This window comes from Xyrauchen texanus, chromosome 1 (genome assembly GCF_025860055.1).
Source record: "Xyrauchen texanus isolate HMW12.3.18 chromosome 1, RBS_HiC_50CHRs, whole genome shotgun sequence".
Lineage (NCBI taxonomy): Eukaryota > Metazoa > Chordata > Actinopteri > Cypriniformes > Catostomidae > Xyrauchen > Xyrauchen texanus.
Window position 1 is genome coordinate 31,705,753 of NC_068276.1, and position 22,491 is coordinate 31,728,243.

Here is a 22,491-nt window from a genome sequence, read left to right on the forward strand (position 1 = left end):
TGAGGTTTAAAGGCTGACTGCAGAGGGCCATGCGGGAGAGAGAGATTGTTAGCGGACATGTGTGTTTGTGTTGTCTTTTAAGTTTTCCATTAAACTATGATTTATATTGTCAAGCCGGTTCTCGCCTCCTCCTTGCCCATCGTTTAACTGTTTTACAATGACTTTCTCTCTTCAGCTGAACACAAATGAAGATTTTTAGAAAAATATCGGTATTGGTTCATACCAGTGTTTCCTACAGAATTCAGTTCTTGTAGGGGGGGAAATGCCATTATTTTCATCCTGAAACATACACACATAATCTCTGTCTCTGATAGCATGGTATGGTTTGGATTCAGTGGGGCTCTGTTGCTGTTTCCTGTTTGACATTGTTTAAAACACACAGGCATGCCTGCACTGTCTTTCTCAAGGGCACTTTTAAAAGCCTCCTTCTCCGACATAAACACACTTGGAGCCTGTTATGTGTCTTTATTTTAGTTTTTTCTCCTTTAACACGTTTTTAGGAAACCACTGATTTAAAAAAATCATGAATTTTTTTTTATGCATATTTTGTTTTGGCTTGAATTTTGTGGGAATTCAGTCTATGGGATAATCTTGATTTTTAAACATTTTGTTTTGAGGTGAATTTTGTGTGACCTACGAATGGACCATCCTATGGATGGCTTGCTTATAGTTGTCTCAGCACATTAAACTGGGATAGGACAAAGCATTTTGACATAAAAAAAAATGATATGCTTTAAATATTGCAAAATGTATGTGAAAGAGATGTGGGTATTACAATGTTATGTGTAGCTGAAAGCATTATTAAATTAGCCAAAATAACTAAACAAACATGTTATGTGCGGGGCATATATAGAACTTTGTAAATAAAAATTATTTCTGTATAATTCACCTTGTTTTATACAGTAACTTAAGTTGCAGATTCCACGCAGGCCAATCATGAGCGATATGTCTTAGTTTCTGTAACCTGGTTTGTTTTTGTATTTCTTTGTCAGTCTCATTATCATCTTCCCTTTGTGCCTTTTGTATTGCTTGAAGTAAAAGATTAAAGGCTGTGCAAATTCTTGCTCATTTGCTGGCTAACACACCAAAATGAAACCTTAGCTGTCTGAGCTCTTACTAACACACTAACACATCGCCTGGATGCTTATAGACTAACAAAAGGCTCAATCCCACAGGTGTGACTGAGTCTGAAGTGGGACAATAGTGAACGAATCCGGCTTTCTTTCTCTCTCCTTCTGTGATCGTGATCCTGACTTCTTCCCTCCCTCATAATGGCTTTTAACCCTCTTCCTTTGGAGCCTAAAGGTGGGCTATGACCCCTTTCACTGACTAAAATGGTTGTGCTATTACCTGGCCCAGGTTACCTTTTTTTTTTTTAGCATTTTCTGCACTGATTTTTTTTTTTTATCTGCAAAATTCTACAAAATGGATTGAAACGTGGTAGAACGTGTTCAACTAAGCTATCTGTTACTCACCGGTGCTGCTGACAACCAGATTAATTTTGACTCCAAATGCACACAAACAGGAAACAAATAAATATTTCATCTCTTTATATATAAATGTTTGATTACTCTTCCAGATGTTCAAAAATGAGAGATAAGCCTTGGCTGAAGAGATGGAGAGTTAGTTTGAGACTTCTCTCTACCTTTTTATCCTTTGTTCCTACTTTTATCTACATTCCATTTCAATAAGTTGCTCTTATGCTTCAGAATGTTGTATATTTACATGAATTAAGAGCTTAAATGGTACAGAACTTTCTAAATGTACCAAACATACCACACATTGCATCACTGGATGTGAATGTGTTATTTATATTACCAGGTAAACTTTGGTACACACATCCAGCGTAGTACTGTGATTGCTCTTTAGTCATGGAAAACAGGTAAAAGTCTGTAATATTGTTACAGCTGTGAACCTCATGGATCACATGGGCTAGAGTGTTTCTTTGTTTGCTCTACTGTAGCTATGTTTGGGTGGTGAATAGTAACAGTTTCCACATGGGTGTATCTGCTGTTTCATTGACTGAACATGCAGTAACCTTGTGTACTAAGCTGCAGGGTTTTGGGTTTAAAAGATGCTCTCCCTGCTCTCTTTTTAATTACCTTCCGATTTCTTATTCATCGTCATCATAAGACTATGTAGGTCTCTTGCTAGTGCCGAATCCAAGTTCTGAAGCTACATTCTTTAAAGTTTAAAAAAATTATTTATTAATTCATGACAGTAATGTAGAATCCTTTAACATTGGGTCTGAAATTCTCTGAAACTATATTCAAACACACTTTAGCACTATTACTAAATGCTTCATTGGAACTGGTATTGATTTGGCTTTTGATTTCACCGTGTAACACTTATTTCCTAATTGCTTATGCCTCAAAAGTATAGAAAATGGCTATTATTCCCAACAAACTTTGCTTTTGTGACCAGTACAGTGATAGTAATTTACCTATTTTCCAGAACATTCCAGATAGACTCAGTGCTGAGTCAATTTAGAGTAACTTCTAGAACTTTCTAGAAATTTCCAGTAATATAAATAGTTGTATAAATACAGGGGCCTTAAGCCCACCAGTTCAGTTTTCTTCCAGCTGCGTAAGTAGATGCATATCTGCATTTTTCTGAGATGCATCAAGAGGCTTCAAGCATCCGGCAGATGCATTTTGCTATGTCTGTGGCCAATTTGTCAAGATAAGAGGGAAAAAATACTCTGTGGAAGCATCTGCTAAGATGTGTGAGGCATACATGTCGTTGATCAAGACAAACCCTGGGCACCTCATTTCACCTGCGATCACTGCAAAAAAAACTCTGGCAGGTAAGATGGACAATTGTTGCTCAGAATTTTATGTTATAACATTTGTTAATTTTTAATATTGTAAATGTTTTTAATTTTAAAATGTTTTACAATTTTCAATATATCATATATGAAAATTGTTGCAAGAATCTATAGCACATAAGTCATGGGTGAAATAAATTAATTTTTTTAGGATTGTACAGTGGGAAAAAGAGAGCCATGAAGTTCGATATCCCAAGAATTTGGCGGGAACCCACTGACCACTCAAGCAAACTTCTGTATGGTGGACCCTTCCAAACATCGGACTGGCAAGAATGTACCTGATCTAATGTATCCGGACCTTCCTTAATCCATCGCCCTGGTGCCACACTGCCATGAGCTCCCCGTACCCACTCCTCCAGAAAGAGAGTACCCGTCTTTAGAAGAGAGCAGCAAGTCAGAGAGTGAGGAAGACGTTGTAGATCCAGATGAAAATTTCAGATGTGGAGCTGACCCATTCTATCCAAACAAAAAGATCTCAATGACTTGATTAGAAGTCTTGGTCTCACAAAGTCCAATGCCAAGCTTTTGATGTCTAGGCCGAAGCAGTGGAACTTGTTGGATGAAAGCGTGCAAGTCACAGATCAGAGGAAGCGTCACCAACCTTTTTCCTTCTTCTTCACCCGTCAAGATGGGCTCTGCTTCTGCCACAATGTGACCAGTCTGTTCCAGGCAATCGGTATCACCTTTAACTAGAATGAGTGGCGCTTCTGCATTGACAGCTCATCCACGAGCCTCAAAGCCATGCTGCTCCATAATGGAAACAAGTACCCGTCTCTACCTTGGTGCACCTCAAATAGGATTACAACAGCATCAAGACCTTGTTGGACGCCTTGAAGTAAGATGAGTAGATTTGGGGGCTTATTCATGAAAGTGATTTACAGTATAATCGTAAATCTCTAAAAACTACTCACTTCTGAATCTTTTGTAGTCATTTTTGTATTACTTTAGAATAAATACATGTTAATTTGGATTCATATGTTGTTTTTTTCGGACTTTATGTGAACGAAAAGACACTTTCGCCCATTTTCTCATTGGAAATAGGTACATTTCAAAATATCACAGTCCTGGCCACAAAAGCAAGTTTGTTGGGAATAATAGCCATTTTCTATAATTTTGAGGCATACGCAATAAGGAAATAACACTTACTACCCAGGAACAAAAATTGTGTTACATAGCGTTTCCCATACATCCATTTCGCTCACTCTTTTTTTTTTTTTTGGTCTTGCTGGAATGTCTTTGATATCTTCTCCATGCTGCGATAACCAGTGTTTGCTCTGGGTGTGTGCTGTGAAAAATTGGGCCTTTTGGACTGACTCTGAGTGTCTCATTGTGAAGAACACTTAGATTCTTTCCTGCATGGATTTTCCATCAAAGTGGCCGATATCTTTTTCAAAATAAAAATTCAGTCATGTCGTTTGAAACCTGCATGATTTTTTTTTATCATGGATCACAAAAGGAGACATTTTGAAGCAGCACAAAAGGAGATGTTTAAGCTGCTCTTGTCCAGAAAATAAAATTTAATGGGAACGAATTCTTTCAAGCTCCATAAAAGCACGATGAAAGCAGTCCATACAACTCACGTACTATCCAAGTCTTTAAAGTGTGAATTACAATTTTAATACATTGTTCAAAAATCTGATTTCACTTGTATGCAACATTTTTGATGACACATTATAAGCATAAAAATGTTATTGAAAAGTTAAAATTTTGCTTTATTAACAGCATGTACTTGAGCTGGCATTGAATCCTGATGATCCATATTTTCCCAGCATGATTTGTGAATGTTCCAAAGACAGTCTTGTTGTATAGAGGAATTAACCTGGTCAACGTCAAGAATTTGTTATATTTAATGACCTACATATAGAGCAAGTCTTCATATTCATATTGAATATACATATTTATTTTTCAAAGTAAGTCATAACTTTAGACATGTTTTTGTCTTAACATCTTAAAGCTCTTTTTATTATCAGGTTTAAATTAAAATAATAATATAGATGATGGATGGATGGATGGATCAGCTAACAGCAGGGGGCACAAGTCAGAAAGGCTGTGTTCTGATGCATATGCCACTTTGTGAATGTTTTGTTTATCAGATATAAGAGATGAGTGTTATGCATTCTAATATAGACAATCGTGATGTGGTTGACATTTTTGTGTGTGTGTTGGATCAGAGACTGGAATACTCTTTGACCGAGTCAGTTTAAATATAGAGGGGAAATGGTGTATGAATGGTGTATGAATGTTTGACTAGAGCACAATACAGTATTGTGTAAGTCAACTACAGCACTGATGAAGTCATCCAGTAGACATCAACCTCTGCTTCTCTGTACAATGTGCTCTGTCACTGTGTAGCTCTGCACTACAAATTCACAAAAACACATATACAAATCTGTACTCTACAAATTCTTCACAAATAAGCATGTGATTTTCTTGTTATACTAAACATATGCATTTACAGTGTAGATTAGTGTCACACTATGACATCTTACATGTTTCTATTATTTGCAATCTTTCTCTCACTCTTATTCTTTGTATTGTCTAACAACATACATGCACACACAGTCTACAGCACTCCTCCAGGCTGACTCCCATTGCCACACAACTCTGTCAAACAAACACGCTCAGCCAATCACATTTAACGTCTCAAAGCCTCATCCAATCAATATGTTCTGTAAAACTTGTTTTAGCAAATAAGATTGAGCGGTGTGAGGCTAGAAGCCCTGCTGTCTGTGATTTTACATCTCAGATGCTTGGAGTTCCTCTCATGGATAATATTGAACTCTGGATCATTTCTATTTTCAATATTCTGAAGAAATGCTGTATGTGTGTGTGTATGTTATAGAGATGCTGTCGAGAGTGCAGGCCATCTGTATAACCAGGTGGACGAGCTGGTTCACAGGCTGGTGATGTTGTCCAACAAATGCACACAGGAACTGGAATTCATCATGGAGTTTAAGACTCTGGAGGAGGGCTTCAGAGAGGTGAGGACTCAACTTTTGTGTTTGCTGTTTAAAACTCTCTTCATGATAGATATCAATAACAGCTGCCTCAGAGAAGTATGAACCAATGTTTTTATACCAGGATATTTATACTTTATTGATAAGTACTTGCTATGTTTTAAGTGCTTAATGAATGTGCTTACATACACTCTCACGGTGCTGGTGATTTATTCATCTCATAAAGGCAGAAATTGGAAAAAAAGTCCTGTTGGCATGAATATAGTGGAAGTTGCGAAACAGATTCCCCAAAAGCACACACACAAAATACACACTCATGCACATCATGAGAAAGTTTAAACTAGTGCCACAACATATGTATCATATGGCACACATGATTGATGTGTTTGTGTGCTCATGTTTTGGTTGATATTAGTTTTTGAAGTCTTCTTCTATAGAGACTAAAAGGAAACACAGCAGGAATCAGTAATAAATGCACTGTGAAATTATGAATGTATTTAGTCTGAGTCATTTTGGATGAAAATTAACAGAGTAAAGCTGGACCGCAGCAGGACGAACTGATGTAATGTGTTTGTTTGTGTGTGTGGTGTCTCTTAGGTGAGTCAGTGGATAGAGGAGGTAGGAGAGTCTCGTCTGCAGACACTGAGTGAGCTGGAAGATTCATTGGAGCAGTTACATCATAAACAGAATGTCTTCAGAGAATTTTACTCTGCTGCATATGTACGTCAACTCTTATTAAACATACATCACATCCCACCTCTCGCCCAGCATCTACTTTATGTCTTGGAATTATGCTTAGTCCTGGTATTTTCTTAACAAATCCTTCAGTGTTTTATTTGGACTGCAGCATTGTGTGATCTTTAAGTAATATTTTACTGCAGGAGTCAAACATACTTTTTGTCACTGTTTAAGTGGTCACCTTATTTGCCCCTCTGCTTTCATACCATTTCACTCTTTAACTGTGTGTGTGTGTGTGTGTGTGTGTGTGTGTGTGTGTGTTCAGGAGCACTGTAAGAGTGGTGAAGCTTTGCTGAAGCGTTTAGAGAGGTGGGAGGATGTCTCCTCCGCAGAACTTCAGGTATACGAGGTAAAGGTGCGATCATTCTGGGTCCATCTGCATGATTTCTCCCAACGAGTTGAAGACACGAAGGACAAGATTGACAGGACTATCCGACTCTATGAGTTCTTTGACAAGGTGAGTGGCCACCAGTAGCTCATAGTTTAAACTGCTGGTTGCTCTCTTCAAGACCTGACTTGTTCATTCATTCTTTCTTCTGCTCTTTTTACACCTCTTTTTGACATCTATGAAGACAGTGCATTTCTTTGTTGTTCTCTGGGTGTTAACATTGAGCACCCTATAATTGCAACTGTGTAGTGGCACTCACAACAACTTTTGTTGTAGCACTTTTTTATGGTAAAAATACTTCAGGGGCGAATTCACAAACAGGTTTAGGCAATTTGCGCATTGGTATTTCAGCTCAAAAAGCTGTGTCTTCTTCACTAAACATCTATAATCTAGTTTAGGCATGCGCCATTACCTGATTCCTTTAGTGAATCGGGTGCTAAAATAGCACAGAGTGTCACTGATTTTGGGATATTATCCAGAGCATCAATGCTGCTTTTAAATTAAAAGTTGTTTAAATTGCTCAATATTATGTGCTATTTAGCAGAAGGCTCCATTATATTAACCATGATATATAAATCCATTATTATCATTATGTCACTGTCTCAACTATGTGAAATCCAGTTCAACTGGCATTAACCTCTTTCTGTTTTTAAAAGTGTAAATGCTGTATGGTTAGTAGTGAGTGGTCATGATGATATTTTAGACAGACTTTTGGCCGTATTTTAATTCGCTGACAAGATGTAGAATATCATGTGTGGGACTTCATTAAAATGCTTTAAACCCCTACTAGGTGTTCTAAAAATCAGTGTGCTAAAACATCACACCTGTGTCTGTGACAGCCCTAGGCTCTGTAATCAGCAGAAAACAGAGACGCAAACTACTCTCCTTTCTGATAAAGTCACCTTTTTTAAGCTAATTTGCCCAAATTGTTTGGTAAAATGTTCTACATTTTCCTTATTAAAATTACTTAAATGGGTAACTATAAGCTTAAACCCTTTAAATACAACAAAAAGCTTTAAATAGAACAAACAAATGAACTGATAATATACTTTTGCTATTATTTTCAACTCATGATTTTGCATCCTTGCTGATGTACCTCAGCTTTATGTTGTAACCGCTAATAATCCCTATTTGAATGTTTCTTATATTTTTTTAGTTTTCTTACATAACCTCATGACAGTTTGTTTTTATAGTCAGAAGACACAAAACTGCAGTGAAAGAAAGTCTTGTCCTAGTTTGCTTATTCTTTACAGGTTTCTTAGAAAATTATAAAGTCTAAAGGACTACTAGACATTTTGGTGTTAAAATCAACGGTTTACTCGCTTTTAAGTTATTAATGTAGATTTTCAGTCAGACTTGATTTCCTCTGAAAAGAATGCAGTGTTTCTAAAGTTGCAGCTATTACGGAAATCCCTAACTGGGAGTGATGTCAAGCAAACACAAATGCACGCGCACACACACGCACAATTGTTTTTGTGATCAGAATATTCTGAACAGTTGCTTGTGTTTTTCCTCTGTAGTGGCATTGGGTCCATGTTGCATGCTTGACTCTGTCTTTAGTGTCTCCCCCTGAGCCCCTGCAGGGACAATAGATTGTCTTGTTGGCTGATCACTATTAGATTTTATCATTAGCATAATCATCGTGCTCTTCCCTGACTCATATCTACTATACACAATCCCAATGCCCTGTTGGCATGGGGACCTCATGCAGCCCTCTCCTGCCATCTGTTGGCATATTTACAAACATTGTGAGAGTGTGTGTGTTTGTATATTAATCAAAGGCAGATTTTGTGAAAAGTTATAACAGGGCTGGGCTTAAAGAAAGTCTGGCTTAATTTACAGTCTCATACTGATCACATATTTAACCTCTATATTTCTGAGGCCATCTCCAGAGGTCTGGGATCAGAGGCATACAGCACTTGTGTTATGGTTTAAAGAAGCGGGATGACACTTGTGGAACTTATTGGTGCTAATTAATCTCACTCCCATTAAAATTGAGAAATTACACTTACTTGCTGCCTTAAATATGTAAAGCTTATAGGTGTAATTTTCTTATGTTAAAATAGTTTTTGCATCCCATCTTAATATCTAGAGTCAGGGACGATTTCATCTATAGTTATGGAGCTATCAAACATTCCTCTATTTGTTTGAAACTGAAAAATTAAATATTCTGTCCAGCCCGACACCAATTCTGTTTGGAGATGCTAGCAGCACCAAAATGACACACTTCAGCTTTGAATTAAATCAAAGAGGTGCCAAAGCTATAACCTGTAGTGGTAAGTTAATACTTTTTTTTTTTTTTTTTACTCATTTATATTAACTTGTTGATGAAGAAAATCAAGTAGAAACACTGTTGCTTTACACACATTCTTGTGAATGTATTTTCATGAATTTGACAGGACTTGTGGATTAAACTACACTGGTGGTTGTGTATTCAGCATAACAATATATACAGGGTGTTTATTTGCCTTTTGTGGTCATTGTTTGTGCGTGCGTGTGTGTTACACATGAAAGATCATTGAAAGTTGAGAGCCTCTTTCAGGAAAACAACTTGATAAACAAAAATGAATTAATATCTCAATGAAAATTTAAAATCAGGGTTAGGTAGAGGGGCGAGGTTAGGGGATAGAAAATATCATGAGTGCAGTATTCAGAAACAATAGAAGTCAAGTCATCACCATGCTATAGAAACAAACATGTGTGTCACCAGATCTAGAGGTCTATTTCTTGATTTGTCTTTGACAGACCGGCTCATCCCAGATTTAGACAGTGTCTGTTTGAGTGTGTTGCCTAGGAGCTGGTATAGGCATGGATGATGAGCTGTTCAGTGTGGATTGTAGTCACCATAAAGAATGTGTGATATGACAGCTGAAGCTGAAATCGCCCCACAAGAGATTAAACACTTCATGCTGAAGCTATGCTAGACATCCAAAGTTCACTACAGTTGGGACAGCTATGACAAATGTTTAAAAAATAAATGAATGAGCTGGAACAAAACGTGTGATTAATTACTATTGGTTTATTCAAATACATTTGACTGGCTCTAAATCATAAAATCTCAGAAGTCTCTTGTAGTTGTATACGTGGTCTATTGGTTAGTGCATGATCCAGACATGTCAAGCTGTGGTACTCTTGTGGGAGACATGGGTTGGGTGTCCTGGTCTCATCCCCTTTCTCTTCCCCCATGATTTACTGTCCCTTCTCTATGCAATCATTTCAAATATCTTAATTGGCAAAAGCCCCCCAAAAAGCTGAATTAAAAGAGATTTCACTTATTTGTGACCTATAAGGTTCGACATCAGATAAACACCTAAAGTGACTCTGTGTGTGTGATGAATGAATGAATTTTCTCTGACCTTACTGAGTCCTGTATGAGCTCACTGACACACATTGGGTGACAAACATAATATTGACAATGTATTGTCTGGATGAGAGCCCTGCAGGCAATCACAGCAGCCAGCGGTGCAGAAAGTGACAGCAGAACGATGAGCATGTGCCCTGGGGCACAGCAGACAGCACGTCTCTCTCTCTCTCTCTCTCTCTCTCTCTCTCTCTCTCTCTCTCTCTCTGTCTCTCTCTGTCTCTCTCTGTGGCTTATTTCTGCTCCAGATGGCAAAGTGTGTATAAGCGTAGGGAGTGAGGAATCACTGAAATTATTTCTCCTATTTGATGGATAGATGAGGGGAAATTGACAGACTGACTAAATGCCAGCTGAACGAAAGAGAGACTGGGAGAGAAAGAACAGTTAAAGGGATAGTTCACCCAAAAAAATTGTTTTCTTTCTTATGCAGAAACTAGGAGGTTTAATGAATATCACAACCTGTCTTTTCAATACAATGGAGACACAAAAGAACCTGTTTGGCAAAATGTTATGGACTTACAGCCTCGTTCACCATTCACTTACATTGGATGCAATGAAAGCGAATGGTGACTGAAGCTGTCATTCCCTAACGATCTGCCTTTTGTGTTTCACGGAAGAAAGAATATCATGACCGAATCAATCATTTTTGGGTAAATTATCCCTTTAAGAATAAAGCTCTTCTTTGTAGCTAACACCAGATGTGTGGCTTGTTGATTTGAATTTGTAAAAAAATATATCACTAGCATTTTTATTTAGTGAACTCTTGAATTGTGTTTTGAAATCATTCAGATTCTCATGAGTGTTTGAAAATGGAGACTTAAGATGTCACTCATCCCTATACGTTTACGAGTAAATGTTCCTCCATTCCTGATACATGGTTTCAGTCCAAAACACATACAGTCAGCATTGATATTCAAAAGGAATGGCACCTCTGTGTTGCCCATGATAATATCATCATTATAATGATAATATCATCATTATAATGATAAGACTAAGCCCAGCCTTCCACTGAAGAATTGAATTAACACTCTTCTACAGGCTTCTGCTCAGTAGCTAAAAAATAAAATGATGAGTGCAATTCTGCCTCTCCCACAGCGAATGTAAATACTGTTAATATTTGCTAAACGATGTTTAAGTATTAGAATTTACAGCAGGCAAGAGACCTGCTTAAGTTTTATTCAATTTCAAGTTTTTTTCCATTTCAAAGTATCAAAGTGAGAGAGAAAAATAAACATATGGTACCAGTAATGGTATAACATATTATTATACAATAAAAATAAAATGTTAACATTTAACAAGATATTTATTAGAAATTAGGATTACTGAATGCTTAATGCTGAATATTAGGATCAGAGCAGTGATTGGTTTTTGAAGGTGTGTAGCTCAACTAGGAATTTGGCTGTAAGTGATGTGACTGTCCTCCCCACAAACACCATCGGATCTTTTTCACACAGTTTAGAAAATTGTGCCTCTGTCTCAACTTCAAGGATCTCAATTTTATTCTCAAAGAGAAAATAATTGATCAAATGAGCAGTGACATACCCAGCAGTTGTGATGTATTATGTGTGTGTGCGTGCGTGTGCAACATATTGTAAGCGGTTAAGTATTGATCAGGTTATTGATATCCCCGTTTCTCCAAGGAATTAACTCTTTACCCACATGCCTTCTGCTGTTCTCATTCCGCTCATCTCACTTTAGCTGAATGGCAGCAATATGTCACAGCTGAAATTAAAGCAACAATACAGACCCTATTCAAACTTAGTTAACACATGAATTAACCCTTCATTGTAAATGTGTTCCATTGAATTCACTTGTGGAAGTATTCACCGGCCCTCAGATGATTTTCTGCAGTCAGGTCATAAGTGTACGTATGTGGGTGAATAGGAATCATCAGCAGGTCTGGTCTGTTGTCCTCCGTTTTCCACAGTCCATCACTGCACCAGATTTTTCAGTCCATCTGCATATGGGTTCACAAGGTCCAGTTGGCACCACTGTGCCAAGTTTTAGCCTCCCTGCTCCCTTCTTTCCTTTGGCCTATCTAGTGAGGGGCTTTCTAGTTTTGTTGACAGACACCCTCCTGTCCCATCCCCCCCTATCCCTCTCTGCCCTCTACCCCCTCCACCCCCTCCAGTGAAGTTGCTGGGGCAGACCCATCTAGTATTTAGACTTGCATTTGCCTGTGAATAGCAAGGAGGTGGGGAGAGGAGGGGAGTGGGCGCTAGTTGCGCTCTCTTCTCTGTCATTTTGTCAGTGTGAGAGAGAGAGAGAGAGAGAAAGAAAAGGATGACGGCCGCCGGTCCATGCACCGATCATAGGACCACTAGCGTCTTAGCTGAGCAGGAAAACGGATATAGCCACCGAGAGGTAGGAGTTAAGAGGCACAATACAGAACATAGTGGTGATACAACAGGAGTGTTTGTCTAACACATGGTACCTTTAGTAGTGCTGCTCTTTGTTTTGCATGCACTGGTAGTTTGCAGTTTCACATTTGGACCTTTATAATAATTTAACACAGGCTTTTGTTTTCAGAGATCTATTTAACTTAAGTTTCCTTACTTATAACAGTTCTTCTTCTGTGCTATTTTTCTGCACGTGTGTGTGTGTGTGTGTGTGTGTGTGTGTGTGTACATTTGTGTTTGCACTTCACTGAGAGGCCAACTGAAACATTGGTGAAAGCATGTTCGAATGAAGCTCTCAGGGCGTCTATGGAGTGTTTATAACTTTTCACTCACCCTCCACTCCTTTCTCTCTCTTTCTGTACTCCCTCTCTTCAATCCCCTGTTATTGAGGCCAGAACTGGTAAAGTGTGTTGTTGTGGATGTGTTTAAAGGAGTTTCCTCCCTGCATGTGGTATTGACCAATATTTCTCACACAGCTTATATTAGAGTTTGTTGCCCTGGGCAAATGGCCTCATCAGGGGGTTTATGCCATCCATTATCTCAGAGTAACTCCACACCTTGTTTGTCAGATCGTTATGGAAATGGATTACTTTACAACGGTTTTGCCCTAGGAGCATGTTCTTAAGACTGATGATCTGCATGCAAACTATTATCTGTCATTCATTTGCTCTAATGCCGGTCTATAGGTGACATCACTGATTGTGATATCATGGTTTCTTTACTCACTTTCCAGCCCAAAGGACTTTTCTACTGTTGCACGTTTAGTGTTTTGGCTTTATTTTGCATCCTGTAGTGCAGTGATACTATGAGTGTAAGAGGTCAGTGGTGGTTGCTTTAAGACTGCTTTGGAAACACGTCTTCCCCTAAAACTTAATTGGAAAGGTGTTAGTGACATGTTTATCTATGTACAAATAATCTTTAAACTGGGATAGGTTCAAGCACCCTGTTACCCTACATACAGTTGGATAAGCGGCTATAGAAAATTGATGGATAGAAATCATCTATTTTAACCATCACATTTTCATTTTAATTAATCTAGTTCATTCTGTTAAAATGATCCTTTTTTTATCAGTTTGAATGTTTGTTGGAGTCGATAGATTCATGCCAGTCAGAGTGCCATAGATGCTGTGTATCAGTGTGAGTCTATGGCACATGGCTATACCTTATTTATAATTAAAAGGGCAAAGGTTATTGTTTATTTGAGTCTCTCTGCATGTTTTTTTGGAGAATGCTTTTGGCAAAAAAACAGCCAATAATTGGGCATGCACATGACTAACAGTGTTTGACATCGAAACATTAATTGTCAGTGAGATGCAGTTAGTTGTAACGTATTTAGTTTAGGCTTTTACAATCTTTTGTATTTTGGTATATATTGTTAATTTATGCAGTTCTGAACTTTCAAAAAGTATGTTGACTATTCATTAGCAGTTTAATAGCTAGCAGCTTATCTAATTTTGTGAGTAACATTGCAGACATCAAAATAAAATAAATCTTAGCACAACTTTTGCAGTTGTATCAAAGCTTCCCCATTGAACATGTGATGTGCAATGCGGATAAACGTAGCAGTCCCACAGGTCCACAGTCAAACAAATGACCTTTGTTTAAAACTAAAGAGAGATTGTCAAAGAAAGTCCAAATGAGAGAGTAAGTCATATATTTTTGGGGGCTTATGGTCAGTAAAGCCAGGGCCACATTTGCCGATTTAATTTTCTTTTTTTTTTCTTTCCCACAGTGATTTTGTTTGCAATTAGAATTATCACCGGCCAGGCAGGGGGAGATGAAGCACCCATTAGCGTATGCCATTGGGAGGTCATTAATCATTTGACTATCGGGTCTCTCTGCTAAGTTAATGGCTTCAAAAACTGAAAAAACACAGCCAGCTTACTGTTGCCGATGAGGGGTCTTATGTTCTCTTCAAGTGACCAATGAGCAGCTGCTTTTACTGAAGAACTGTCAAGACTTCAAGCTGATCTGAATGTTTTCATTGCACTCAGCTGCATATCATAACAAACACTGATTGTAATCCATAGTGATTCTGTCACCAAGCATTTTTCCTGCCTTTTTTTTAACCTAAAATTATATCAGAAAGCGGATCCACATCAGTCTGTTTTTATTGAGCACAATTCCTTTACTCACTGGAAGCTGCATATGGACATATGTGTTTAACGACAAGCCTTGAGGGGATAAATACACAATCACACACTTTCACAAGTTAAAGTTACTTCATGAATAGCTTCCTAAGGGCGTTTTCACACCTGGCTCGTTTACAGCATTTGTTTCGGAATCTGGTGAGTCTTCTCCCTTGGTTCAGTCATATAGGCATAGATGAACACCACAATCACATTCTGATTCACACTAACAGAATGCAATCGGACCAATGAACTAAACAATATCCCTCATAAATATCCCTAAAAAAAAACATGAACATACCTGATGGATCTGCTGAGAAGAAATCTGTAGGTCAGCTTATCACTGTAATTCATCAAAACGCAGATATTGCGTTTTGGCGAATATATTAGATCTAGTTGCACTTTTCAAATGTGAGTTCATTAATAATTCCTTTGGTAATCTTAGCTCAATTGCTTCTTACTTATGGATAGTGGCAGTACAGCCAATGCTATGACGGCGTCAGCAACTTTTTGACAAATAAATATGGCTTCACTTTTTATCTGTGTGTGTTTGTGTGCAGGCGCAAGCAGGGGCGAAAATTTCATCAAAATGTTGGGGGGGACAATAATCAACAATTCTCAAGAGCAATTTTTGAAGGGGACACCAAGGTTTTTTTTTTGTTGTTGCCCTGTTTGCATTTGTATTATTTTATTTCTTAAACAATTATTTTAAGAATATATCATTATATTATTTACAATACACATATTTTAATGATATTTTAGGGGGGGACAACCCTCAGATAGGGGGTGGGGGGGTCCTGACCCCCTGCGATTTCCGCCTATGGGCGCAAGATGGAGAGAGAGAGAGCTCCGTGACTGTAAGAACCATTACATTTAAATGAAGAAATAATGCAAATTAAACTAATTATGGTTAAAAATATCCATAATGGAAATTTTTGCATACATACCCATCCGTGCCGTATAATGTGTATTTGCAGTGCAACCTCTGACTGGACCGCACATTCTGTACTACTTGGCGACATTTTGCCTTATCATGACATAAATAATACTTGAATATGTGTACCCTTTGACGTCTCAGCAGATGCGCACTTTGCTTCTTCGTCATGCCTTCACACACAGTTCTATTGAAATCACAGAATAAAATGCAACCAAATGTGCCCCATTACATGATACTAGTCCACTGACAAAAAGATAACATTTTTATTGGTTTATTGGATAAAAAAATTAAAACAAACTTATTTTAGCAAGTTAGCTGAAGCCCCAGATTCTCACTATAAAAGCAAACAAAAGCATACCTCCCAGACAAATATTTCTTAATTTCTCATGATGTCAGCTCCCCTAAAGCCTAAAGTATACTTTAGTTTTTATGCATAGGGCTTATGCATTCAGGGCAAGTGACGTAAATTTCATCATTAGCTCAAGCACTGTACGCCAGTGGCCTGATTTTTGTAATTGCACTTTCTCTGTACACATAGTCTGCTACATGCGCCTGGATATATTAGTGGGTCCACAAGGTGGTATCACTCACATTTGGGCCATTGCTGTCACGAAGAAGTCAAAGAAGGTGATGTAAACGCTGGTGAACAGCAGGAGATGTGTATGTCAACAGCATGTGTGTGAGGATGTCAAGAGATGCAGTACCTGCATTTGCATAACTATAGTCTGAAAGACTATAAAGACATCTTTATTGGTCAAAACTCCAGAAGAGATATATATTGTTTAGCAGTCATAGCATACATGCATCAACTGCCAGTGTATACCACACGGTCCAGTTAAGGAGTGAACTTTGAATGGCTAAAGCATTTGCCTGTGCGTCCATGCTAGTGTACACAAAAAACTGAAGAATACTTTGGACTTAAGACTAAAACCCTGAAATCAGCTCTGGTCTCTACTAACATGTACAGACTAGTGGATCTGCTCTCTCATCATGATGCTTGACTGGGCCGGAGGCATGTGCCCTCCACAACAGACCACCATCTTTTGACAGTTCCCCCAAAAACACTAGATCCCATCTCCCCTCTCTACACCTCATTTCCCCCCAAACCCCCAACAGATAACAGGAGACACCATGCGAGGGGACAAACCAGGCCCCATGCTCTGTTAATTAGGTGGGTCTGTCTTTTGTGGCACTTTTACTATGGCCTCCTATCTCTGGGGTCCTTGCATCCTACTCTGTTGTGGCAGAACCTGGGGTTAGCACATGTGGATACAAAACACTGACCTCCAAACCCGTTCATTGACGAGAAATGAAAGATGATAGACAAATGTGTGTGATGGTTGACCTCCCATGTTGTTCTTATGGAGTTCTGTTAAGAATGGGAGGAAGACTGACAGATTGAAAAGGCAAAGTAAAATGGCTTTTCACTGCTTGTTAATGACATGTTGACTAATAACAGGTGAGTTTGCACCTTGTGCTCATTAGCCACCTGCATAGCATGTGCTAGTTGTAACAAAATGTGCTCTAATGCATCATAAGAGTCGAAGACTGGTATTTTTACTGCTTGGTCATATAATAATTAAAATGTAATGAAACTATAATAATGAAAGTTTGGGCTTAGATAACTTGTAATAAAAATATTGTTTATTAACTTTCCCATATATTTTTATTTATTTTAATGTTGAGTGCATCAATACAAAACACTTAAATTCTGGGGAATTAAAATTTCACAATAACTTTAGACACTAGACTAGGGATTGGCGGATCAATCCTAAAGTATTGCTATTTCCGATACTGATGTTGTATCTAAAATATCAATCCTCACACAAAAATATCGACTCTAAATGTTTTTTTGTTTTTGAAATTTCCAGCATCTAATTCCCTGGAGAAACCATGAAACCATGGTTTTACTACAGTAATATAGTAGTAGTATCCATGGTTAATTGTGTGGTAACTATGTTTTAACTAAATACCATGGTTAAACTATAGTTACTGTAGTGAATTCATAGTAAATTTTTGTACGAATAAACAAAACAGAAGTCTAATAATTTTCTGTTTAGGTTCACAAATGAAAAAAAAAATAATAATGAGGAATTATGACTAAAATTATATTTTAAATTTCCCATTTTATCCCAAGAAATCGATTTTATTTTATTTTTTTATAGAAGTATTGGTATTGGTATCGGTATTGACGATATTGAACTTGAAATGATTGGTATCGGATCAAAAAGAAAGTAAGTGGTATTGCCTTACCCTACCCTAGACCCCCTTTATCACTTCAGTAAAAGTATAAATTGAGTCAGCAAAAAGCCCTGGGCTGAAATTAGGATTCTCATTTTTCGTTCTTTGTTGGATAATGTGTATTCCCTTCAGGCATGTGAGAGTTTGAGTGACCTAATAAGCTTTTCCAGAGCAGTGTGCTTGTGTGAGTGATGGTTAAGTAGCCACTCACTCTGATCAGTATTGTGACTGGCTCTGATTAATGCTACTCTGATAGTTCTAATCCAGCCTGATTGGCTTGCTCTGCAGACCCCATTTTCCCAGCCCCCTCCTAGGTGCAGTTCAACCAAATTATACTCGCTCAAACAGAGCACTCACATAACATTAATCAACTTTTATTTATATACTTTAGCACCTTTCATACAAGAAATGCAGCTCAAAGTGCTTTACATTATAGGCACCAAGTGCTTCACATAAAAATATGTTTCCAGAATTCTCTGTAATAATCTTGGAAATGTAATTGTTTCTTGCCAGACGTATTGTTTTGTTATAGGCAGTCATGGCTTCTTTGTATATATCACAATTAACTGTCAGCCTAGTTTTCCTCCATTTTCTTTCAACTGCCTGACAGATTCTCTTAAACTCTTTAACACTGTTATTGTTTAACCATGGGGAGATTCTATCAACCTCTTTTTAACCTTAAGCGGAGCTGTATTTAAAACAGATGACAATGTATTGTTGAAATTTTCCACCATGTCATTTAAAGAGCAGTCACATCTGTATGATTCAAATAATCTGATAACATTAGAGAACTTTGATTCTACCTTGCCATCTAGAAATCACCTTTGAACCAAAACTTCCCTTCTAGCCTTTGTTAAGATTAGGTTGGCATCAAAGAACACACAATAATTATCAGAAATAGGCACTTGAATTACTGAAACATTATCAATATTACCCTGTTGTTATTAAGTCTAAAGTGTTACCATACTGATGAGTGGGTTCATTTACATGTTGGTTGAGTTCAAAGCTGTCCAATAAATTCATGAGATCCATGAATTTTGGAGTCACTCTTTATATTAATAGGAATAATCAGGTTTCCATTCAGGATTACTTTGTCATATCTAGTAATACCAAGTGAGATTGGCTCTGAGAATTCCTGAAGAAATATTGATGAATATCTTGGTGGCCGATATAATGTAATTAGCACTGCAATTCTGCTTTGAGCTAAAGAGCAAGATATTTAAATTGTATAAATTCACCCAGGTCAATGTCATTACAGAAACTGTGTAGAGAAAATGGCTGCAATCCCTCTTCCCTTCCTGTTTTGTCTGACTGACTGATAAAAAATTATAGTTTGGAGGACAAGCCTCGATCTTTGTTGCTACACCTGTAGTGTTGTTTAAATTATCAGATCATTAATAAAAAAATATATGTTAGCCAATGATCTGAGATTAAGAAGGGCTAATTTCAGCTGTAAGGATTCTGTATCAGGAGGGGAGTCTGGTTGTGGCAGAACATTGACAGTTGTAAGCTTACTGAGACGGGTACTTGATGGACTATGATTGCTACGATGTGTTTGACCATGCCACTGGCTATTTAAGTCACCAATATGTTTACAGAGATGGCATGGGGTTTGTCTCATCTCTGATACACACCTGAGTGAGTGTGTCTATGGTGATCGCTATTTAATAGTTCATCAATTTGACTCTGTGATGGAGAGGTAGATAGATGGGTCGATGATTGGGACAGGGACATCCTCCATCCTGATGTGAAGCAGGGGGTCAAGCGAGGAGGGAGAGATGCAGGGTGTCTACCTGCATGTGCTGCATGTTGGTATGACATCCCAAGGGAATGATGCAGGTTGGCACAGAGTAGTCTGGATCCATTGATGTTTGGATGAACCCCATTCAGTTCCAAAAGTTATTGAAGTTGTCAATAAAAATCCCATGGTTGAGGCATGTGGATGTCAGCCATGTATTCAGGATAAGAAGTCTGCTAAATGATTCGATTCCTTTTCCCAAATTTGGAATGGGGCCTGAGATGAATACATGTTGTGATTGACAGTCACTCAGATTCTCCAGTTGCAGGGTTAAGTCTTTTTTCAGGATCTCAGATCCAGTTGTCCTTTGTAGAATGTTAAAGGACCCAGTATGGATAATGATCCTCGTTGGAAATGTAGAGAGGATAATTGACAACAGCTCTGTTACCTCTCTGACAGATGTATCAACCATAGTCAAAATTTCAGTCTTTGCCATTCTTACATGCTTTTTTATAAAGTCCCCAATAGTGTCTGTCTTATTAGATGTGGAATTAGCTATGTTTCTTCTGGCCCTTGGCCTAGCAATTGGTTTTGCCTCTGCGGCGGACGATGTCAGACCTGGCTGGATTTGATACTTTTGGTCTAGTGCCGATGCTGTGCCATTAAGAAGCGTCATTAGGGAAGGCTGGTTTGAGAACCTCTGTAGCTAATCCAGTGTAATTAGGAGATATCCAGGGGAGCGTATCAGCCAAGTCCGTGACTGGATGCTCTATATTTAATGTAATCCCGTGTATAAAAATCTGCATCTGCATTTTAGCATTTGATGGCGCAGCACCTTGTATAGTAGCTGCTACAGAGTCAATAAATTGATCACTCTCGCATATTTGAACAAGTGTTTCGATCTTCATTTCAAGCTGTATAAACTTCTGAGTCAGACGCTCACACTTCGTGCAGCTCACAGATTTTGCTGGTCTATGTAAAGCTATATCCAATATTCAGCTTCCCTATCATGAGGACATAACGCCGCTGATACCTGAACTTCCGTGCGATGTTGGCACAATGGTATGACGAAAGGGTGTGACTTAACTTACATAATATCTTTTGTGCCCATACACTACAATAAAGTGCTAGACTGCTGCTAGCTTGTCTTTAATTCACTTCAAAATTCAAAAGAACTTTTGAAGGATTTCACTCTTACTAAACAATGTTATTCATGTCTCTGAACAAGCTGGTAGCCTAAAATTTTATCAAATTAACTTTTAAATGCTAGTGGACAATTTTAATCACTGCACGTGAGTAACATTTAGAAACTAGTCTGTTAGTTCCAAATTCTGACATTTTTCCATTTGCATGTAAAACTCAGAAAAGTACATATGCAAGCACAGACTATAGACACAATCTCTTTCAAAGCAGAATGATTTCCTGTTGGACTAATATAATTGGACTAATGGGCAGACAGTAGCAACTTTACAGCCCTCATGTGAGCATGCTGCCAACCCGGTCAGAGGAAAAAAAGATGTAGCAGTTGCACAGTTCTGTTAGTTCCTCTTTCCAAACAGCCATTACCCCCATTAAAGCCAGCCACCCCCTTACTTTATCAGAAAAAGTCCTGTTCTCAGCAGCACAACAATTTGTTTGATATCTGTTCTGTATAGACGCACATCTTGTGCCTTTTGAAGTATCAAAGCTTATGCACCAGTGGAAGAGTGTCGGTATCATAGTGGGTCTTTTTCCTGCATATGAATTTGGAGTTAAATCAGAAAGGAAATGGAAAACGTGCAAAGGCCCAATGCCTTCAGACAGGCTTTTAGTGGGATGAGATTGTTTCATAGCGGTCACCAGCTTTATTGCAAATGTGAAGTTTTAAGACTTAACATCATGGCTATCTGGTCGATCAGCTAGACCAGCATAAACCAGCTTGGACCACCAAGGAATTTCATGCTGATTTAAGATTATTTTCTCCAGCAGGGCAGTTACTATCAAGAGTTCATGGTCTCTGTTCCCTGTGGAGCAGCTGTCATATGTCTGCTTTCCCCTACTCTACATATGCTACACGTTTATCTCTCAGCACACTCTTAATAATAAACCAGAGAGAGGAGACCGTAAACACATCTGTCACAGGCTGTGCCTCCCTCTCTCTCTCTCTCTCTCTCTCTCTCTCTCTCTCTCTCTCTCTCTCTCTCTCTCTCTCTCTGTGTGTGTGTGTGTGTGTGTGCGTGATATGTCAAAGTCTTTCTTGAGCCTAATTCTATTGGCTTTGACATTCATGAATCTTTGTAGGAAACACAGACAAGTTCCCCCCGCAGTAGACACGCGCATACTTGCATACGTCACCACAACAAAAGAACAAAACTAAGCTGAATCACACACTCCTGCAGCTTTCCTCATCAATCATGCAACAGCATTAATTGATCAGTTGAAGATTAATGACTTTTACTGGGATGTAGGAGGTGGATTTGATGTACTATTATTTTCCATTGAAAACTACGATTCGATTGAATTAGTCAAAATCACAAGGGGCTAGTTATCATACAGGTGCCGTCTCTCTCTTTCTCCCCCTTTTTATTATGCTTTACTATTCATTTAATTTTATTTGCATTCCTTTAGACTGAACTGTCAGATAGCAGATGGTGTCTGAGGTGCTGTCTTTGAGAAGAAAATTAATGATATTAATTGGAAATTTGTCAAGTTATACATTTTGTAATGCATCATAAACATTTTTTATATTATATTTACACCAGAGGATGCAGTAAACATTTTTGCAACTATCGTGCAT

The 22,491-nt window shown here is 38.2% G+C and overlaps 1 protein-coding gene across 3 annotated transcripts in view; it reads left to right on the forward strand.

The window, feature by feature from the left end:
* The window catches only part of LOC127632025 (pleckstrin homology domain-containing family G member 4B-like), a 99,891-nt gene that overhangs the window by 61,958 nt on the left and 15,442 nt on the right, over positions 1–22,491 (forward strand). For all 3 annotated transcript variants that reach the window (XM_052110696.1, XM_052110523.1, XM_052110604.1), the window contains 3 exons: positions 5,670–5,808; positions 6,382–6,504; positions 6,788–6,979. In XM_052110696.1, coding sequence (XP_051966656.1) covers positions 5,670–5,808; positions 6,382–6,504; positions 6,788–6,979 — 454 coding nt within the window. The remainder of the gene's footprint in view (positions 1–5,669; positions 5,809–6,381; positions 6,505–6,787; positions 6,980–22,491) is intronic.